The following is a 20,000-nucleotide window of genomic DNA, read 5'->3' on the forward strand; positions in this document are numbered from 1 at the left end:
CCTCGTAAAAAAAGTCTACGTATTTTTTTTTTAGAAGAATATAATTTACTTGCTGACCTAGCTTCAAGGTAAATATCTATAAACCGCACCAAACGCGCTTCATTTTAATCTAGTTAATTTAATTAGTCGCATTTTTAAAACGTCACATCCGTATTGCCGAGGGCTTAGGTAGGCTCCTTACAGACAGGTTTGAACCCGGAAGTGATTTCAGAGCGAGGAAGTGGACAAGATGGCGGTAGCTGTGCGCACCCTGCAAGAACAACTGGAAAAGGCTAAGGAAAGCCTGAAAAATGTGGATGAAAACATACGAAAACTGACCGGCCGGGACCCAAATGATACTAGGTGAGCTGCCTGACCGTTTGGATTTGGAGCCTATAGAATAGGTTGCTAAGACGTGTGTGCCGCATGGCCTGGCTGCTGAGTGACTAGGCCTCTGTCTTGCTGCAAGTGTGAATCGTATGCAGTGAATATTTTGATTGTTACATTCTTGAAAAATTACATGTGTAAGATTTACCATTTTACTGAATGTTATGCGTCGCGTATAACAGTGAGTTGGAATAGTTTGTCAGCACTTGTTACGATACTGTTTATTGCGGTTTAAGTGAACATAATAGTTACACAAGCGGTTTATTGCAGCGCATTCTCCCCGCCACTAGTGTAATTGCATTTCGCTCTTGTAAAATGTTAAGTTGGTTGCAAATCGGATTACTAAAAGGGGACGATTCTAATGTGTGAATGGCACAAGATGTATTATTTCCAGGTATCTCTTGTATGTAGACATATTGGGGTTTTTAAATTGACGTTACTTTTGGGGAAAATTTTAAGTTCGTGTGAATTGTCCCATTAACACACGGGCAGTGGTGATCACTTGTAGTTCTTGTTCGTTTTATATGGAACAACTTATGCTTTTTTACCACAAAATATTATAAATATTTTTGTTTAAAAAATGGATAATCCCTTTATTACTCAACCCCCAGTTTTGCATATCTAACACTGTTGTTATAATATTTTTGACCTCTGTGATTATCTTGTGTCTAAGCCTCTTCAGACAGCCCCTTTATCTATGTGGCATTTACAAACTTGCATTTTAGCCAATCGGTGCTGACTCCTGCATAACTGCACAGGAGTGCACACAATGTTATCTAAATGGCACACATGAACTAACACTGTCTTGTCGAACTTTTAAAAACTAAAATTCATTGAGATAAGAGGTGTTGTTCAAGGGCTTAGAAATCGGCATATGAGCCTACACAGGTTTAGCTTTTAACAAATGATTCCAAGAGAACAAAGCTATTGTTGATAAAAGTAAATTGGAAAGTTTAAAAATGCATTCCCTATCTGAATCATAAAAGTGTAATTTTTACTTTACTGTCACTTTGTTTACTAGTGTGTATACTATAGGTTAACATAGGGTTATTCAAATCAGGGGTCGTACCCTTTATGGGTCGGAACACCATGTTTAATGGGTCACAACTTATTTCTGGTGTATTAGAATTTGTGTGTGTTACCTTTTAGTCACTTTGCCAAAAATTGCAGCTATCTTTGTATATAACTTCTGAAAATTTCAGAACAAGCATAAAAATCAGGTTGCAAAGGTATTTGGTATCATGGTACTGAGTCTTGGGGGGGGGGGGGGGAGTTTAAAGAACACTGGATTAAAGGGATATGAAACTCAATTTTTTTCTTTTCTTTCATGATTCAAATGGAGCATGCAATTTTAAGCAAGCCTACAGGAGCTTGAATGTCGCACCTCCTAATATTAAACTTGTACGGATTTAGCCTTTCTCTCATCTTACGTGTCAATGCCCATGTACATATTTTTTTTTAAAGGGCCACTAAGTACAGTAGCATTGCATAATTAACAAGTGCATAATAAAGACACTGATTTAAAACCTACTGTGAATTTCAAATAAGCAGTAGATTTTTTTTTGATTTTTTTTCCCCCCTGACAAATTGATTTTTTTCTCCCATTTTCAGGCCCCCTGTATTATCATTTGACAGACATCAGCCAGGTATACGTATACCCTGTGAGCTTTTGCACATGCTCAGTAGGATCTTGTTCCCCAGAAAGTGTATATATAAGACCTGTGCAAAATTTGATAATGGAAGTAAACAGAAATCTCTTATAATACAAATTTTAAATGGAGTTTTCTACATACTGGCTGATTGGCTTACTCTCACAGCTATGTTGGGAGAGGGAGAAGCCTACAAAAGTCTGAGAGGAAAATGTTTTATACCACACAGCAAAACCATTTTCTTCAAATATACTGTAACATATTGGTGCTATTAGCAATAATTTCCTGATTTGTCTTAACCTTTGTGTATGGTCAGCATCTTCTTGCATGGAGTGAGTTTGTCAGTTTTCAGCAAGTTTGGAATTACTTTTATACTCCTATTAAACAGCAGGCATAATTTTATTTTTTTTCCTTAGGCCTGCCCCAGCTAGGCGGCTGACCCTGACAGGCCCTAATGCTATTGGAGGTAGAGGACGTGGTGGCATCTTGCTAAGGTATGTAATTCATTACTGTCTATAGTCTTCCAATATGTTGGTTTTTTTTTTTTTTTTTTTTTTTTAAGTACTTTAAAAATGCTAGGTAAACTGTCTAATACCTAGCTTCATATGTTTTATGTGGCAAAGAAGATGAGAAATCTTCTGCTTTAAATTGATATCAACAGAAAAAAAAGCATGTAGTAGTATGGATCAGCATAAAATATTAAAAAAAAGTCAACAATATTTGTTTAAGGTGCGGCGCAATGGTCATCAAATCAATTCCATAGATTTAAGAGTAACATTTTCTTTTTGTTGTTTATCTTAGGTTGAATTTAAGAAAAAATTACAGTGTATTTTATATATGTATAATCTTTAGTTTACCAGCATAACGTTATGGTTAATAAAGGTGTTTACTGTTAAAGATCTTAATAAAAAAATAATACAAAAAAATGTCTTATCTTTTAAGGCGTGGACTCTCGGACAGTGGAGGAGGACCCCCAGCCAAACAACGAGATTTTGAAGGTGCACTCGGCAGGTAAGTATCTTATGTATGAGAGAACAGGTCTTCATTTTCTTAGACATGGCAAAGAATAGACTTTTGACGCAAAATTATTTTATATAGTGCTATACTGGTTTAGGACACCTTTATATATTAACATAAGAATCTCCTTTCAATATGAGTCTAGCAAAGTTGGAACACCATATAATGACATGTAACATGTCTTTTCAATGTGTATTTGAAACTCAATGGCTAAATCCAATATTATGGAACCATACGCAACATAATTTTCGTAGTGAGGGAAATGAGCCCTTGTTTATAATATAACTAAAAGCTAGAAGTCATGTAATATAAAAATGCAAGTATTTTATAGAACCAATGGATCTCTGGGAGACAGAAGCATTACATTTGGTGTCTTAGAACATTGCAGTGACTGGTGAGAGACAAATGCAAATTAGATGCTGAGGAAACCATAATGGGCTGAACATTCGGTATTGAATGCTAAATATCTGATCCATTCAAAACAGAATGTATACACCTGTAAATAATATAGCTATTTTAAATTTGAATACTTAAGTTGCATGGTTATCTAATAGTGTATGAAGCTGTACTTAATACAGAAAGCAAAACAAAAAACCTAAGTAGTAAATAAGTACAAAATATGTGTACATAATTAGGACCAAAATCTGTTTACTTGAATCATGACTATCTTATGTTAGAAGGCAAACTGCATTTGGAAGCCTTTTTTTTTTTTTTCCAGTAACAGTTATACCTGCCATGTGGAGTCAATCTTCTGTAACTGTTATGTTGTCACTGTTATTTAGGCTGGGAGGAGATCGTCGGCAACGGAGAGAGTCACGTCATGAAAGCGACGCAGAGGATGAAGATGACAAAAAAGTAATGATACTTTCTAAGGATTAAGAACTTTTTTTTCTTTCTTTTTTTTTTTTTAAAATACATAACATTTTTTATTTACCTTTTTTCCAGCCAGCATTGCAGTCCTCGGTGGTTGCTACCTCCAAAGAGCGTACACGCCGAGATCTTATACAGGACCAAACAATTGATGAAAAAGGCAAACAAAGGTAGTGGACACTTCATTAATTTTGTTATAAATAGACTTTATGATACTCTGATCTAAAAACCAATATTGACTGCAATTTTTATGGCTTTCTGGTTATTTGCTACAATGTCAATAAGTGTCTATTTTTCTTTCCTCTTTACTAGAAATCGGCGTATATTTGGCCTGTTAATGGGTACCCTACAGAAATTTAAACAAGAATCAAATGTGGCTACAGAAAGGGTAACTACAATTTGTTATTTTTAACCCTTTCACTATTGAAACTTTTTTGTGCGAATGCTGTTTCTAGTCTTTTGCACGCACCATAAGAATCAGGTTTTTTCTGTGAGCTATTAACACCAATAGTTAGTGTGGCACAACACCAAATCTGACTACAGCTACGTATGTAGCCCATTGTTGACATAATTTATTCCCCATATGCCCTTTGCCAAGCTTGCCAGTTATGTTGGCGGGTACTGAGAGCTTTAATACAGTCCAGATTCCATGGTAATTGTTTGTATGATGCAGTCACATGAGACTGGAATAAAAAAATAGAAAAACCCTAAATGCGATGCTTACTTCAAATATATCGGCACAATAAAAAGGTGGCAAGAGGGCTATGTAAAATGAGGCGTTCATTAAAATTTGAAACCCAATTTTTTTTCTTTCATGATTCATAGCATGCAATTTTAAGCATTTCTCTTGCAAGATGTATCGAGTCCACAGATTCATCCAATACTTGTGGGATATTCTCCTTCCCAAAAGGAAGTGGCAAAGAGAGCACCCACAGCAGAGCTTTCTATATAGCTCATACCCTAACTCCACCCCCCAGTCATTCTCTTTGCCGGCTCTAAGCAATAAGGAAGGGTAAAGTGATTGTGGTGACAAAATTTTAGTTTTAGTATATATTTCTTCAAGCAAGAGTTTATTTTAAATGGTACCGGTGTGTACTATTTACTCTCAAGCAGAAAAAAAGATGAAGATTTCTGCCTGGAGGATGATGATCTTAGCATTTGTAACTAAGATCCATTGCTGTTCCCACAGAGGCTGAGGAGTACAGGAAACTTCAGTTGAGGAACGGTTTTGCAGGCTATGCTGCACTGAGGTATGTTCAGTCATTTTTTTTCTAGAAAGACTGATATTTCAAGAAAAGGGCTGACATTATCCCCATGAGGGGAAGGGGAAGCTGTAATCAAACACTTATGGTAATATTACAATCTTGCTTAAGGGCTAAAATTACTCTGCTGGTTGACACTTATAACGTTTTTTGATAAACTTGGTAAAACGTTTTTGGGACTTTGTATTTAGAGGGTTCATTTGGCTTATTTTGTGATTTACATCACACATGGCTGTTTTTAACACTTGAGGTGTTGTTTAAGGCTCAACAGACATTGTGTATGAGGTGGGTGGGGTCTAATTTTGCGCCTTAGATGTGCAGTTTTTTTATCTCTGGACAGCAAGCTACAACACAGGAGGGTCCTGAAGCGGGTTTGGGGCCAAAACTAAGCTTTATTCCCTCAAATTCAACCCCTAAGGGCAGGTAGGCGCCACAGCAGAGCTGTGGCAAGGTGCTGACTGCATTTTTTTCAGTTTTTTTGACTCTTGTCAATCCGGTTTGGTTATTAAGGGGTTAATTTCATTCTTTTAAAGTGGTGCAACCTTACTAAGTCTTAATACATAAACTGTAAAAAATTCAAAAGATTTGTGACATTTTTAAGCAGTTTTGCAGAACGTGTACATGTTTTTTTCTCTTAAAGGCACAGTACCGTTTTTTTTAATATTGTTTTACATTGAATAAAGTGTTTTCCAAGCTTGCTTGTCTCATTACTAGCCTATTAAACATGTCTGACATCAAGGAAACTCCTTGTTCAATATGTTTAGAAGCCATTGTGGAACCCCCTCTTAGAATGTGTCCCACTTCTACTGATATGTCTATAAATTTTAAAGAGCATATTGTAGCACTTAAAAATGTAGCGCTAGAGGATTCTCCCCAAGTGTCACAACCTGTAACGCCCGCACAAGCGACGCCAAGTACATCTAATGCGTCTAATTTATTTACCTTACAAGACATGGCAGCAGTTATGAATTCTACCCTCACAGAGGTTTTATCTAAACTGCCTGAGTTGCAAGGGAAGCGTGATAGCTCTGGGTTAAGAACAAATGCTGAGCTTTCTGACGCTTTAGTAGCCGTATCCGATATTCCCTCACAATGTTCTGAGGTAGGGATGAGGGATTTGCTTTCTGAGGGAGAGATTTCTGATTCAGGTAAGACGCTCCCTCAGACAGACTCTGATATGACGGCCTTTAAATTTAAGCTGGAACACCTCCGCTTGTTGCTCAGGGAGGTTTTGGCAACTCTGGATGATTGTGACCCTATTGTGGTTCCAGAGAAGTTATGTAAAATGGACAAATACTTAGAGGTCCCTGTTTACACTGATGTCTTTCCGGTCCCTAAGAGGATCGCGGATATTGTTTCTAAGGAGTGGGATAGACCAGGTATACCGTTTGCTCCCCCTCCTACTTTTAAGAAAATGTTTCCCATATCTGACACCATGCGGGACTCATGGCAGACGGTCCCTAAGGTGGAGGGAGCTATTTCTACACTAGCTAAGCGTACAACTATACCTATTGAAGACAGTTGTGCTTTCAAAGACCCTATGGATAAAAAATGAGAGGGTCTCCTAAAGAAAATTTTTGTTCATCAAGGTTTTCTTCTCCAACCTATTGCATGCATTGTTCCTGTAACTACTGCAGCTGCTTTTTGGTTCGAGGCTCTAGAAGAAGCTCTCCAGGGGGAGACCCCATTAGATGATATTATGGATAGAATTAAGGCTCTTAAGCTGGCTAATTCTTTCATTACAGATGCTGCTTTTCAACTGGCTAAATTAGCGGCAAAAAAATCAGGTTTTGCCATTTTAGCGCAGAGAGCGTTATGGCTTAAGTCCTGGTCAGCTGATGTGTCATCAAAATCAAAGCTTTTGACCATCCCTTTCAAAGGAAAGACCCTATTCGGGCCTGAACTGAAAGAAATTATTTCAGACATCACTGGTGGGAAGGGCCATACCCTCCCTCAGGATAAAACTAATAAGATAAAGACCAAACAAAATAATTTTCGTTCCTTTCGAAACTTCAAGAGTGGTCTCGCTTCAGCTTCCAATGCTGCAAAGCAAGAGGGGAATTTTGCTCAATCCAAGTCAGTCTGGAGACCTAACCAGGCTTGGAACAAGGGTAAACAGGCCATGAAGCCTGCAGCTGCCTCCAAGACAGCATGAAGGGGTAGCCCCCGATCCGGGACCGGATCTAGTAGGGGGCAGACTATCTCTTCGCTCATGCTTGGGCAAGAGATGTTCACGATTCCTGGGCTTTAGAAATTAGGTCCCAGGGATATCTTCTGGACTTCAAAGACTCCCCCCCCCCCCCAAGGAGGAGATTTCACATTTCACAATTGTCTGCAAACCAGACAAACAGAGGCGTTCTTACGCTGTGTAGAACACCTACATACCATGGGAGTGATTCACCCGGTTCCAAGAACGGAACAGGGGCAAGGGTTTTACTCCAACCTGTTTGTGGTTCCCAAAAAAGAAGGAACTTTCAGACCAATCTTGGATCTCAAGATCCTCAACGAATTCCTCAGAGTCCCGTCTTTCAAGATGGAGACTATCCGGACTATTCTGCCACTGATCCAGGAGGGTCAATATATGAACACCGTGGACCTAAAGGATGCGTATTTGCACATCCCTATCCACAGAGATCATCACCGATTCCTCAGGTTCGCATTTCTGGACAGACATTACAAGTTTGTGGCCTTTCCCTTCGTGTTGGCCACGGCTCCCAGAATTTTCACAAAAGTGCTAGGGTCCCTTCTGGCGGTTCTAAGACCGTGGGGCATAGCAGTGGCGCCTTATCTAGACGACCTCTTAATTCAGGCGTCAACTTTCCAACTAGCCAAGTCTCACACGGACATTGTGTTGTCTTTTCTAAGGTCTCATGGGTGGAAGGTGAACATAAAAAAAGAGTTCTCTCTTCCCTCTCACAAGAGTTTCCTTCCTAGGAACTCTGATAGACTTGGTAGAAATGAAAATATTTCTGACGGAGGTCAGGAAATTAAAACTCGTAAACACCTGCCGAGCTCTTCATTCCATTCCGCGGCCGTCAGTGGCTCAGTGTATGGAGGTAATTGGACTTATGGTAGCGGCAATGGACATAGTCCCATTTGCTTGCTTACACCTCAGACCACTGCAACTATGCATGCTCTAACAGTGGAATAGGGATTATGCAGATTTATCTCCTCAGATAGATCTGGATCAGGAGACCAGAGATTCTCTTCTCTGGTGGTTATCACAGGTTCACCTGTCTCGGGGAATGTGTTTCCGCAGAGCAGAGTGGATCATAGTTACGACAGATGCCAGCCTGCTGGGCTGGGGTGCAGTCTGGAACTCCCTGAAAGCTCAGGGGTTATGGTCTCAGGAGGAGACTCTCCTCCCGATAAACATTCTGGAACTGAGAGCGATATTCAATGCGCTTCAGGCGTGGCCTCAACTGGCTGCGGCCAAATTCATCAGATTTCAGTCGGACAACATCACGACTGTAGATTATATCAATCATCAAGGGGGAACAAGGAGTTCTCTAGCGATGATAGAGGTTTCCAAAATAATCTGATGATCTTGAGAAAGGCCTAGTCTAGGCCGAAACGCGTTGGCATACTGGTGAGCTTGGTTTTAATTACCTATATTATATATCATATACAGTGTTGCACTATTTGTTTCTCTTGTGTTCCCTTTTAGGTATTTTATCGATGTATTTGTTTGTTATGGATCTTACCAAGGATTTTTAACATCTGAATTAAGGATTTGTTTTCACTAGATCTTTAGTGCTTTTTAATATTATCACTGATTTTCTATTTTTGTCTTTTGATTTTTGACCTTTGTTTATCATTTGAATTCAAGTTTTCCACGTTGATTTTTTCACAAGTTATTTTTATTTTTATACACCTCACGGATTTACAATTTTTTAATTTAGCAGCTTAACCGCAATAATTTGACCCACTCAACGTTTACATTCTACTATTATTGACTTCACGTTATATTTCTACACGTCACTTTGGAGGAAACACTACTGGATTCACTTACATATAACCGGTTGAACATTTTTTATGTACGCCAATTTTTGTGAACACTATTTTTTGTGAATGCTATTTTTCTTTGTTGAAAGCTATTGTGTGCACTCAATCACTCACTTAGGTTGTTTATATTATTGAATGTATATGTCCTTCTAACTCCTCATCACTGGCTCACTAAGTCAGCGTCACATGCTATACTCCATTGGATATTTTTAGATTTGTTTATTATATATTTTTTTGTTAAGTCAGACATGGATCCATGCGTCTGATTGCCATTTGTAAATTTTTATATGTATTAAAATGTACCTTTTACTAGCCTTTTAAGATTTTTAGCGCTTACTCTCTCCCCATTTTAAAATAATCTGATGGGCAGAGACTCACTCTTGCCATCTTTCAGCAATCCATATCCCAGGAGTAGACAACTGGGAGGCAGATTTCCTAAGTCGACAGACTTTTCATCCGGGGGAGTGGGAACTCCATCCGGAGGTGTTTGCCCAACTGATTCGACTATGGGGCACACCAGAATTGGATCTGATGGCGTCTTGTCAGAACGTCAAACTTCCTTTTACGGGTCCAGGTCAAGGGATACCCGGGCAGTACTGATGGATGCTCTAGCAGTACCCTGGTCCTTCAACCTGGCCTGTGTGTTTCCACCATTCCCTCTCCTTACTCGTCTGATTGCCAGAATCAAGCAGGAGAGAGCTTCGGTGATTCTGATAGCACCTGCGTGGCCACGCAGGACTTGGTATGCAGACCTGGTGGACATGTCATCCGTCCCACCATGGCCTCTGCCGCTGAGGCAGGACCTTCTGATTCAAGGTCCATTCAAGCATCCAAACCTACTTTCTCTGCGTCTGACTGCTTGGAGATTGAACGCTTGATTTTAACAAAGCGTGGTTTCTCTGAATCGGTCATTGATACCTTGATTCAGGCTCGAAAGCCTGTCACCAGAAAAATCTATCATAAGATATGGCGTAAATATCTTTACTGGTGTGATTCCAAGGGTTACTCATGGAGTAAGATTAGGATTCCTAGGCTATTATCTTTTCTCCAAGAAGGATTGGTGAAGGGATTATCAACTAGTTCCTTAAAGGGATAAATATCTGCTTTGTCTATCCTTTTACACAAGCATCTGACGGATGTTCCAGACGTTCAGGCGTTTTTGTCGGCTTTAGTTAGAATTAAGCCTGTGTTTAAACCTGTTGCTCCGCCATGGAGTTTAAATTTGGTTCTTATAGTTCTTCAAGGGGTTCTGTTTGAACCTTTGCATTCCATAGATATTAAACTATTATCTTGGAAAGTTCTGTTTTTAGTAGCCATCTCTTCGGCTTGAAGAGCTTCTGAGATATCTGCTTTACAGTGTGACTCCCCTTATCTTGTTTTCCATGCGGATAAGGTGGTTTTGCGTACCAAACCTGGATTTCTTCCTAAGGTTGTTTCTAATAGGAATATCAATCAGGAAATTGTTGTTCCTTCTCTTTGTCCTAATCCTTCTTCCAAGAAGGAACGTCTGTTGCATAACCTAGATGTGGTTCGTGCTTTAAAGTTCTACTTACAAGCGACTAAAGATTTCTGTCAAACATCTTCATTGTTGTCTATTTTGGAAAGCGCAGAGGTCAAAAGGCTACGGCAACCTCTTTTTGGCTGAAAAGCATCATCTGTTTGGCGTATGAGACTGCTGGCCAGCAGCCTCCTGAAAGGATTACAGCTCACTCTACTAGAGCAGTGGCTTCCACATGGGCTTTTAAAAATGAGGCTTCTGTTGAACAGATTTGTAAGGCGGCGACTTGGTCTTCGCTTCATACTTTTTCCAAATTTTATACTTTTGCTTCTTCAGAGGCTATTTTTGGGAGAAAGGTGCTACAGGCAGTGTTTAGGTACCTGTATTGTCCCTCCCTTCATCCATGTCCTAAAGCTTTGGTATTGGTGTCCCACAAGTATTGGATGAATCCGTGGACTCGATACATCTTGCAAGAGAAACAAAATTTGTTACCTGATAAATTTCTTTCTCTTGCGATGTATCGAGTCCACGGCCCGCCCTGTGTATTTAAGACAAGTAGTATTTTTTTATTAAAAACTTCAGTCACCTCTGCACCCTATAGTTTCTCCTTTTTTCTTCCTAGCCTTCGGTTGAATGACTGGGGGGTGGGGTTAGGGGAGGAGCTATATAGACAGCTCTGCTGTGGGTGCTCTCTTTGCCACTTCCTATTGGGAAGAAGAATATCCCTTAAAGGGACACTGTACCCAAAATTTTTCTTTCGTGATTCAGATTGAGCATGAAATTTTAAGCAACTTTCTAATTTACTCCTATTATAAAATTTTCTTCATTCTCTTGGTATCTTTATTTGAAATGCAAGAATGTAAGTTTAGATGCCGGCCCATTTTTGGTGAACAACCTGGGTTGTCCTTGATGATTGGTGGATAAATTCATCCACTAATAAAAAAAAAAGTGCTGTCCAGAGTACTGAAACCAAAAAAAAGCTTAGATGTCGTCTTTTTCAAATGATAGCAAGAGAACGTAGAAAAATTGATAATAGGAATAAATTAGAAAGTTACTTAAAATTGCATGCTCTTTCTGAATTACAAAAGAAAAAAATTGGGTTCAGTGTCCCTTTAAGTATTGGATGAATCCGTGGACTCGATACATCGCAAGAGAGACATTTCTCAGGTAAGCATAAATTGTGTTTTTTCTAGTTTTACTCCTATTGTCAATTTTTCTTTGTTCTCTTTGTATTTTTTTTTTTTTTAAAGCAGGAATGTAAGCTTAGGAGCTGGCACATTTTTGCTGAACCAAAAATTGTCTGGCTCCTAAGCTTTCATTTGGCAAATTTTAAACTATTCAATTAATTTATCAAAATGTGCACAATTTTTTTTATATGCACACTTTTGGAGACACCAGCTCATACTTGGCATGTGCAAGAATTCCCAGTGGAAAGGAAAATATCACTTTGAAATTTGTCCCAAAAAAATAATAATCTTGTTTTGAAATTCAGACTGCTGCATTTGCTTATGTAATTCTACTGCATTGAATTACCCTTTAAGACTTAGATACACTTTAATGTTGTGACCACTTCTTCAGTAGTGTGAAACTTACACAGCAAAATATACAGGCTAGCAACGTTTCTTAAACAAATTCTAGCTTTGCTAAACACCTAACACTTGTACATGTATTCTGATTTCAGCAAAAAAGACGTCTAGAAATTGAACAAAAGCTTGAAGTACAAGCAGAAGAAGAAAAGAAACAGGTGGAAAATGAGAGGCGAGAACTCTTCGAAGAGAGGCGTTCTAAACAGACAGAGCTGAAGCTATTGGAACAGAAAGTTGAGCTTGCACACTTAGTAAGAAAACTTACTTTTGGTCATATTGTGTGCATTTACAGTATTTGTTTAGGTGTTTCAGCCACACCAACTGCTAACAGGTGCATAATATCCAGCACATTGCCAGGAAATCTCCAGACAAAACTGTACAGTTCGATGGTTGTACTAAAGAGCTCTGTGATTTTAAAGGGATATTCCAGTCAAAATTTAAATGCACATCAATGCATTTCTCTTGAATCATTTTTGCAATACACTTGCATTAGCAAAACTGCTTTTAGTAAGTTATCACTGTGAGCTTTTTACTGTGCAGCTGGACATGAAGCATATCTAAATATGTTTAATGCATCAGCATTTTAAACTGTCTGCTTAGAAAGATGGCAGTGACTTGAATCATGTAAACTGAGTCATCACTAACCCACTTAAAGGCACCCAGCCCTCTGAGCAGGCATGCTGTTTAATATGCTTAATACACCAGCATTTTAAAGGGACACTGTACACTAGATTTTTTTTCTTTGCATAATTGCTTTGTAGATCAATTTATATAGCCCATATGGTGGTGTTTTTGTAGAAATGTATAGTTTTGCTTATTTTTTAAGAACATTGTGCTGATTTTCAAACTCCTAACCAAGTCCCACAGTGTCAGATTTTATACATGACTCCTGCTGGCTTCTGTTTGTCTCTTCATTTGTGGGGAGGGGAGCGTCTGCTCTTTTTGTTTGTTTTTCTAGCCCCTTTCAGTGGGTGTCCCAGACTAACCTCATCAATAGTGGTAAACGCTGATATTCTAAGTTTTATAAATGTTTTGTACTCTGAATGTAAAAAAAACACTACTATAAAGAAAAATATGCACAGAAACCGATATAAAAATAGTTATGATATATTAATATGCTTCATGGGCACAGTAAAAGCACACACTAAAAACAGTGATAACTTTTCTAAAGCATTTTTGCGAATGCAAGTATATTGCAACAATGCATTTCTCTTTTGAACAAAAGCATAAACAAGTATATTGCAAATATGCTTTTGTTCAAAAGAGAAATGCATTAACATGCATTTCCATTTTGACTGGAATGTCCCTTTAAGCTTGGTATTGTCATAGGATGCTACCATTGCGACAAGTCAGTTCGTAACATTTTTGCCCTTCTAGATCTACTCTGGTCTATTGTAAGTGCTAATATTGTGAAGTGGAAGCTCCTAGGAACAACAGCAGCCCAGCCACAGAGTGGTAGACCAAGCAAACTCACAGAACAGGGCTGCTGAGTACGTACTGAAGCTTGTGGGGTGTAAAAAATATCTGTCCTTTGCATCACTCATTATAGAAGTTCAAAACTGCCTCTGGAAACGTAAGAGCATGAACTATGCTTTGTGAGCTTGATGAAATGTGATTCCAGTGTTCTCCACAGGATTTTTTTTTAACGACCACACTAATTTTACTGACTATCTGGTTAAAACTGTAGCCAATGTTGAGCTAAAATGTAGCTATATATTAAATGGTTTCTGCACAAATGATCATTTAATCAGTTTATTAAATAATGCAATGTGTGCTTTGTATAGTTTAAAGGGACATGATACTCATATGCTAAATCACTTGAAACTAATGCAGTATGACAGGAAAATATCACCTGAGCAACTCTGTAAAAAAAAAAAAAAGGTAGATATTATACCTCAAAATTTCCTCAGCTCACCCAGAGTAAGCCCTGTGTAAAAAGCTATACTCCAGCTGCTGTACAGCTGCAGGTAAAAAAAAAAGGAAGCCAATCGTCATCAACAGTGCTGAAGTCATGAGATTTCACTTAACTCATGAGATTTCATAGTAAACTTCCTTAAACTGAATAGAGAAATAACATGTGTGCATGAGGCTCACTCCCTTGCCGGTCCCGGGACAGGCATACTGATTTTGCTGCTTAAAGTCCCTTACAATGGGGTGTAAATACTTAGGACATTTTGAGGTAAAATATCTTTCTTTTTTTACATATAAATGTTCAGGTGATATTTTCTAGTCTGCTTTTTACAGCTATGCTACATCACTTTCAAGTGTTTCAACATTTGGGTATCATGGCCCTTTAATGTTTATAAATGAAAAAAACTTTTATAATATTGCGTATTAAACTGGTTTCCATGCTTTAGCAGCCTGTACACAAGCCTCACATCAACAATGGCAATTTTGGAGTTTAAACCCCCCTTAAACACTGCATTGAGAAAAATCAGCATGCAAAGTAAATGGTTTTTAAAAACCTTTTTAAACTTGTGTGTATGTGTTTTTTTTTTTTTTTTTTGGTGTGAATAGTGTAATTATCCGTACAATGTAGTTGGTGAGGATGACCATTTGTCGTCTGGGGTGTGGGCACATTTGGACCTTATTGGCAACCCCCCTCATCTTTTGTGGTCTAGAGCCCCTATGTGCAGATCAAAGTTGCATAACTTTACTGAAAGGCCCCTATTCATTTTCAGATAATACCTTCTTTTTACTATTTTAGGGGCAAAACACTAAAGGTGTGTGTTTTTTTTTTTTTTTTTTTTTTAATTTAAAAATGCATATTTTTTCCTCACTTAATATAGTTTGACTTTGCTGTGTCCTGAAAAAAAATGGCCTGCTTTAGTACCTTAAAGTAAGCAGCATCTAAAAACAGCACTGCACATGGGTAGATATTGCTTAGCACTTTAAAATTGGTCTAGATCTGAACATTGTTGCAATGTAAACAAATTAAAATCCAGAGGATCGTGCACGCGATTGTGAGATTTTAATGATGGGATCGGGTCAGGGGGCGTCCCTATGATGCTAGGCATGCCCTCCAGACCGCGATCACATCCTGGAAGCGCTGTTGGCCTCAGGACAGCCAAACGGCTAGGATATTTCTGAAACACTAGGATTGACTATTGAAACAAAGGGAACTTTCATTTATGAAGTATAACATACTTCATGCTGAATGCTCCTTTATTTGTTTCAAGTGATCGCCGTTCTTAGCTGCTAAGGCAGCCAATGGCAGAAATTAATTTTGCTAAGAAAAGTCCGGTTCCCATGGGCACCAAGATTGATTTACCGCACGGTTATTGGCTAAGAGGTGAAAACTTCACCTCTAGCAAAATAGCGATCTGCATTGGGCTTCCTTAGCAGCTCAGAACAAAGGAGCTTTCTGCATGAAAGATGTTATACTTCATGATTGAAAGTCCCCTTTTATTTGTTTCAATAGTCAATCCTAGCAATTCAAAAATGGTACGATTGACTTTCACTTTAAACACTTTGTTTTTAGCCCCATGTGAGTCTTCTTTCAAATGCAATACTGAAACTTATACTTTTTTTAAAAAAAAATTTCTATGTCTTTTCAGCAAGAAGAGTGGAATCGCCACAATGTAAAAATTATTAAATACATAAGAACAAAAACCAAGCCTCACTTGTTATATATACCTGGTAAAATGTGTCCACCAACTCAAAAGCAACTAGAGGACTCTCAGAAAAAGTTTAATTGTAAGTACTACTATGCCTAATACTTGTGCCCTATGTAACAGTGAAATTAAGTCTCATGTAAATATAAGCAATGCCGTAGACTAAAAACAATAAAACTGAAAACATTTAATTGAATTTTTGAACAACTTAAACGCCTGTTCTATTTTAACTTTTAACATTTTAAAAAAGCAGAATCATTAGCAGGTTTTCTAAAACAAAAACTGGGAGATTGACGGCTTCTACCCACGCGTGATTGGCTGTTTGTAGGCATGGGGTTGTGTTGCACATGAGCGCAAAATTGTGTTCTAGTGCAATGCGGAATTCAGCCCGCCAGAGACAAGCTGTGGCAGACAGCAGCGTGTATGTGCCCCCTTTTTGTCGCAGCTTGATAAATTGTCCCCTTAGTGTGTTTTTATTGTGGAAAACCTGTTAATGGTTTCTACACATTTTAATTGCCTCTTTTATTTTGCCCACTCTTTTTTTTTTTTTTTATTACGTTTAACATATCATCAACTTTAAACATTTTTAGATGTTCAATACCTTGAGAACAAAGCACATTTGATAATAGAAGTAAAAATGTAAACTTGGTAAGGCCCGTCTGAATCCCTTTAAATCAGGACTCAAATAAAAAGGAGCCGGGGAAAGCTACTTGAGCCTAGTATTTTACCCCTGGCTTCTAACTTCGTGTTATTCTCAATATATTTATATACAAATACCAGTGTCTCTGGATCCTATATATTCTCCTCCTAAATTTTAAACAGATTTGACGACCCCTGCTTTAAATGCAAATATCTTTAGACAAAGGGATCATGTTTTAAGGGGATTAGTGTTAATTGCTCAAAACCTACTTTCTTTAGACACATGCTCTTTTTTTGATAACTTATAATAGTACAGTTTCCTGTGGCTCTTACATTTTTTTTTTCCCTTATGGAAACCTTTCCATAAGTGCATAGGATGTCTTCAGTTTGGAGTTGGCTATTACTGTTTACTCCACAGTTCTCTTGTAAGTTTTAAGCCAGCTACTGGTGGCACTCAAAAATAAACCATAAAGTTCCAAATTATTTTGAAAAGATCCTTCTTACCACTGAACCTGCAACACCACAATTAAATTAACCACACTCTCTACAAAATAATTTTTATTAGGGATGCACTGAAATTTCGTTCGCAGAAACGTTATGGCCGAAAATGGCATTTTTGTTTTTTTAGCACTTCATTTTTTTTGCCTGTTTTTTTCGGAAAAATTGTGTAGCATATTTAAAAAAAAAAATTTTTTTATTTTAAATGCCCAAGTGCATTCTGGACTTTCGGTTTCGGTCCAGAATTACAATTTTGGTGCATAACTTATTTTAATATGTGGACCATGTCTGGGTAGCCATACTATTGAAACTATGCAGTTCAATGCAACTATGGATCTAAATGTTCGTACAAAAGCCAAATATTTCTGTAGTATAAAATATACTTTTTAAATGGAAAATTTATCTTATTTTAGTAATCACAAAAATGTGTCACATACAGGACTTTGCGTCTAATCAAAATGTGTTATTTCCCCCCTCTTTCTGCTAGCTATATTTGAAAGCAGGCGTATTGAATTTGCAGAACAGTTAAACAAAATGGAAGCTAGGCCTAGGCGCCAATCCATGAAAGAAAGAGAGCAAGAGGTGAAACATGAAGAACAGAATGAAGAATCTAAGGAGGATCGAGAGGATGGTAAGGTGGCTCAACATGAGGAAGAGTTGGAGACAGGTAATCAGCCAAATGACATAGAGATGGAGGATAGCTTAATGGAAGAGAAGGAAGTAGATGCTGGTGATAGGGATGTAGGTATATCTCAGGAGAATATAGTTGAAGATGTTGAGGAATCCACACAGAGGGAATTTAAGATTGAGGAAGAAGGTAGGGTTGAAGTGGAGGAAGCCAGGGTTACACTATGGGAAGATAAATCTATTGAAGTTGAGGAAGGTGAAGTGCAGGAAGAGGCAATTGTAGAAAAGACAGATGAGCTACAAACAATGGAAGTCAGCCAGGCAGACGTCTTAGAACTAGCAGATGGCTTGAATGAGATTAAAGAAGAGCAAAGTGAGCATAAAGAGGAGGAAAGTGGAGATAAGAGTGAGGAAAAGTGTGAGGATCAGTTGGATAACGAGCCAGTTGTTGAAATTGAAAAAGAACCAAAGGTTCCAGAGCCTGAGCCTGAAATGGAAGTGGAGTCCCCAGAAAGACCCCCTCGACGAGAAAAGGATCCAGAGATAGAATTTATGTTCCAGCCACCAGCCAGCTATGAGTCTCAAACTCAGCTGGATATCCACTTTAATGCGGATAAAGAGTATGTGGCTGAAAAAGAGCCTGCTCCAATAGCTGTTAATGTGCCAGAGATCCAGACAGATCAGGTCCAACCTATAGTCCCCGAACACAAAGAAAAAAGGAGCAGGAGTAGAGGCAGAGCTCGAGACAAAGTGGGCAAGAACAGGAGTCATAGTAGTAGTAGCAGCAGCAGTTCTAGCAGTAGCTCCAGTTCTAGCAGTAGTGGAAGTAGCTCTAGCAGCAGCAGCAGTCAAAGTAGTTCAAGCAGCAGTAGCAGCAGCAGTGGAAGCAGCAGCAGAGACAGTAGTAGTAGCAGCAGTAGTAGTAGCAGTAGTGCAAGTCGAAGCCATGGGAGAGGGCATGTAAGAGATAACAAGCGCAGGAGAAGTGTGGAGCACAAACGAAGAGATGCATCAGGCTTAGAGAGAAGTCACAAGCCTTCCAAAATCAATAGCAGAGACTCTAAAGGATCCAAGGACAAAAATTCACGGTCTGATAGGAAGAGGTCCAATACAGAAAGTGCATGGTCAGGCAAAAGACCATCCAGAAGTGAGAGAGACCGTAAATCAGACAGAAAAGACAAAAGACGTTGACAGATTTGAAGCGTATGTACAAATTATAATTTGAGCAGTAATGACCTGCCCCTAAAGAAGAAATGGTGCTGCCTTAACAGTTGCATGCTACAAATTGTTTGGAAAGCACACAGACTTTATTTTTACCTTTTTGGCATAATTTTTTTTGTAAATTTTATTAAAATGTGAGCTGACAAACTTGAAATAAAGTGAAGAAAAGTAAAGCATTGTATTTATCTTTGCCTCCTTTGTTAGCCCTTTCTCTTTTAATATTTTGTTCTGGGAACAGCAAGGAAATTTTGGGAGTCTTTAATATTGTATATGGCAAGAATAAAAAGTGTTGCTGAGGAAGAGAATGTTCATTGTCTCATTCATATTTTTTTGAATAACCTGTTTATACATACATTGCCTCGTTGGCAGCATTTAAAGGTTGCATTTTCCAGAGCCTTTAGAACTATGTAAGATTCTTTTGCTGTACTTCTCTATTTTTATTGTGTTTGTTTTTTTGTTCTATATCCCTATATTCATTTGAAAACAAAGTGTGAGACAACTATAATTGCTCGCCTTTATGCATGCATCATTTTTGTGTCTGCATTCAAATTTTATATGGTTGTCTGAGCCCCCTTTGTTTGTAGAGGTTAACATTTTTTATTTACTGAGATCAGTTTAACATTTCAAACTGCCAATATTTCTACATATTCAAAAGTGTAATGACATGGGGTCAACCCGATGAATTCATTCTTAGGCACATATCATTGATTGACGCACAGGAAAGTTGTGCACAAATTTGTGTATTGTGCACTTTGTCCTAGTTCTGCCCATAACTACGTTTCAACATTAATGCAGTACTATACACAGGATACAGAATAGTTTAGAATTAATTGTGTGAATACTCCATGTTAACAAAGTTAGTATAAACTGTTCATATAGTAAATTTATCTAACGGCAAATGTCGCTGGTGTAGCCAAATATTTTAACAGCATTGTATTTTTTGTTTTATTTTTGTAATACATCAAAAAATTGTTAGCTGGTGAGTTATATGTAAATAAAATTTTTTTTTTAAATGAATACTTGGCTATTTCCATTTGTTCACGTCTATAATCTCTGAATAAAAATTACATCAGTTTCCTCATTTGGAGGAGCTAATCTGGTATTGCGTCTGCAGATAGTAACAACGCCATTGGTAATATAAAGTGCAT

General features: G+C 38.1%; 1 protein-coding gene across 1 annotated transcript; it reads left to right on the forward strand.

The window, feature by feature from the left end:
• Window positions 1-195: 195 nt before the first annotated feature.
• PNN (pinin, desmosome associated protein) lies at window positions 196-19,869 on the forward strand. The gene is made up of 9 exons (XM_053697833.1): window positions 196-342; window positions 2,432-2,509; window positions 2,958-3,026; window positions 3,815-3,887; window positions 3,978-4,072; window positions 4,215-4,290; window positions 12,349-12,504; window positions 15,811-15,949; window positions 17,492-19,869. The coding sequence occupies exons 1-9, from the start codon at window positions 230-232 to the stop codon at window positions 18,820-18,822; spliced, it is 2,130 nt and encodes a 709-aa protein (XP_053553808.1). The 5' UTR covers window positions 196-229; the 3' UTR covers window positions 18,823-19,869.
• The last annotated feature ends 131 nt before the right edge of the window (window positions 19,870-20,000 follow it).

This window comes from Bombina bombina, chromosome 1 (genome assembly GCF_027579735.1).
Source record: "Bombina bombina isolate aBomBom1 chromosome 1, aBomBom1.pri, whole genome shotgun sequence".
NCBI lineage: Eukaryota > Metazoa > Chordata > Amphibia > Anura > Bombinatoridae > Bombina > Bombina bombina.

Bases quoted from the DNA above. Each gene is read 5' to 3' on its own strand.
- PNN (XM_053697833.1), top strand. From the start codon at position 230: ATGGCGGTAGCTGTGCGCACCCTGCAAGAACAACTGGAAAAGGCTAAG. The intron at 3,888-3,977 runs GTAATGATACTT...CCTTTTTTCCAG, and splicing joins AGGATGAAGATGACAAAAAA to CCAGCATTGCAGTCCTCGGT. The intron at 15,950-17,491 runs GTAAGTACTACT...TCTTTCTGCTAG, and splicing joins CTCTCAGAAAAAGTTTAATT to CTATATTTGAAAGCAGGCGT.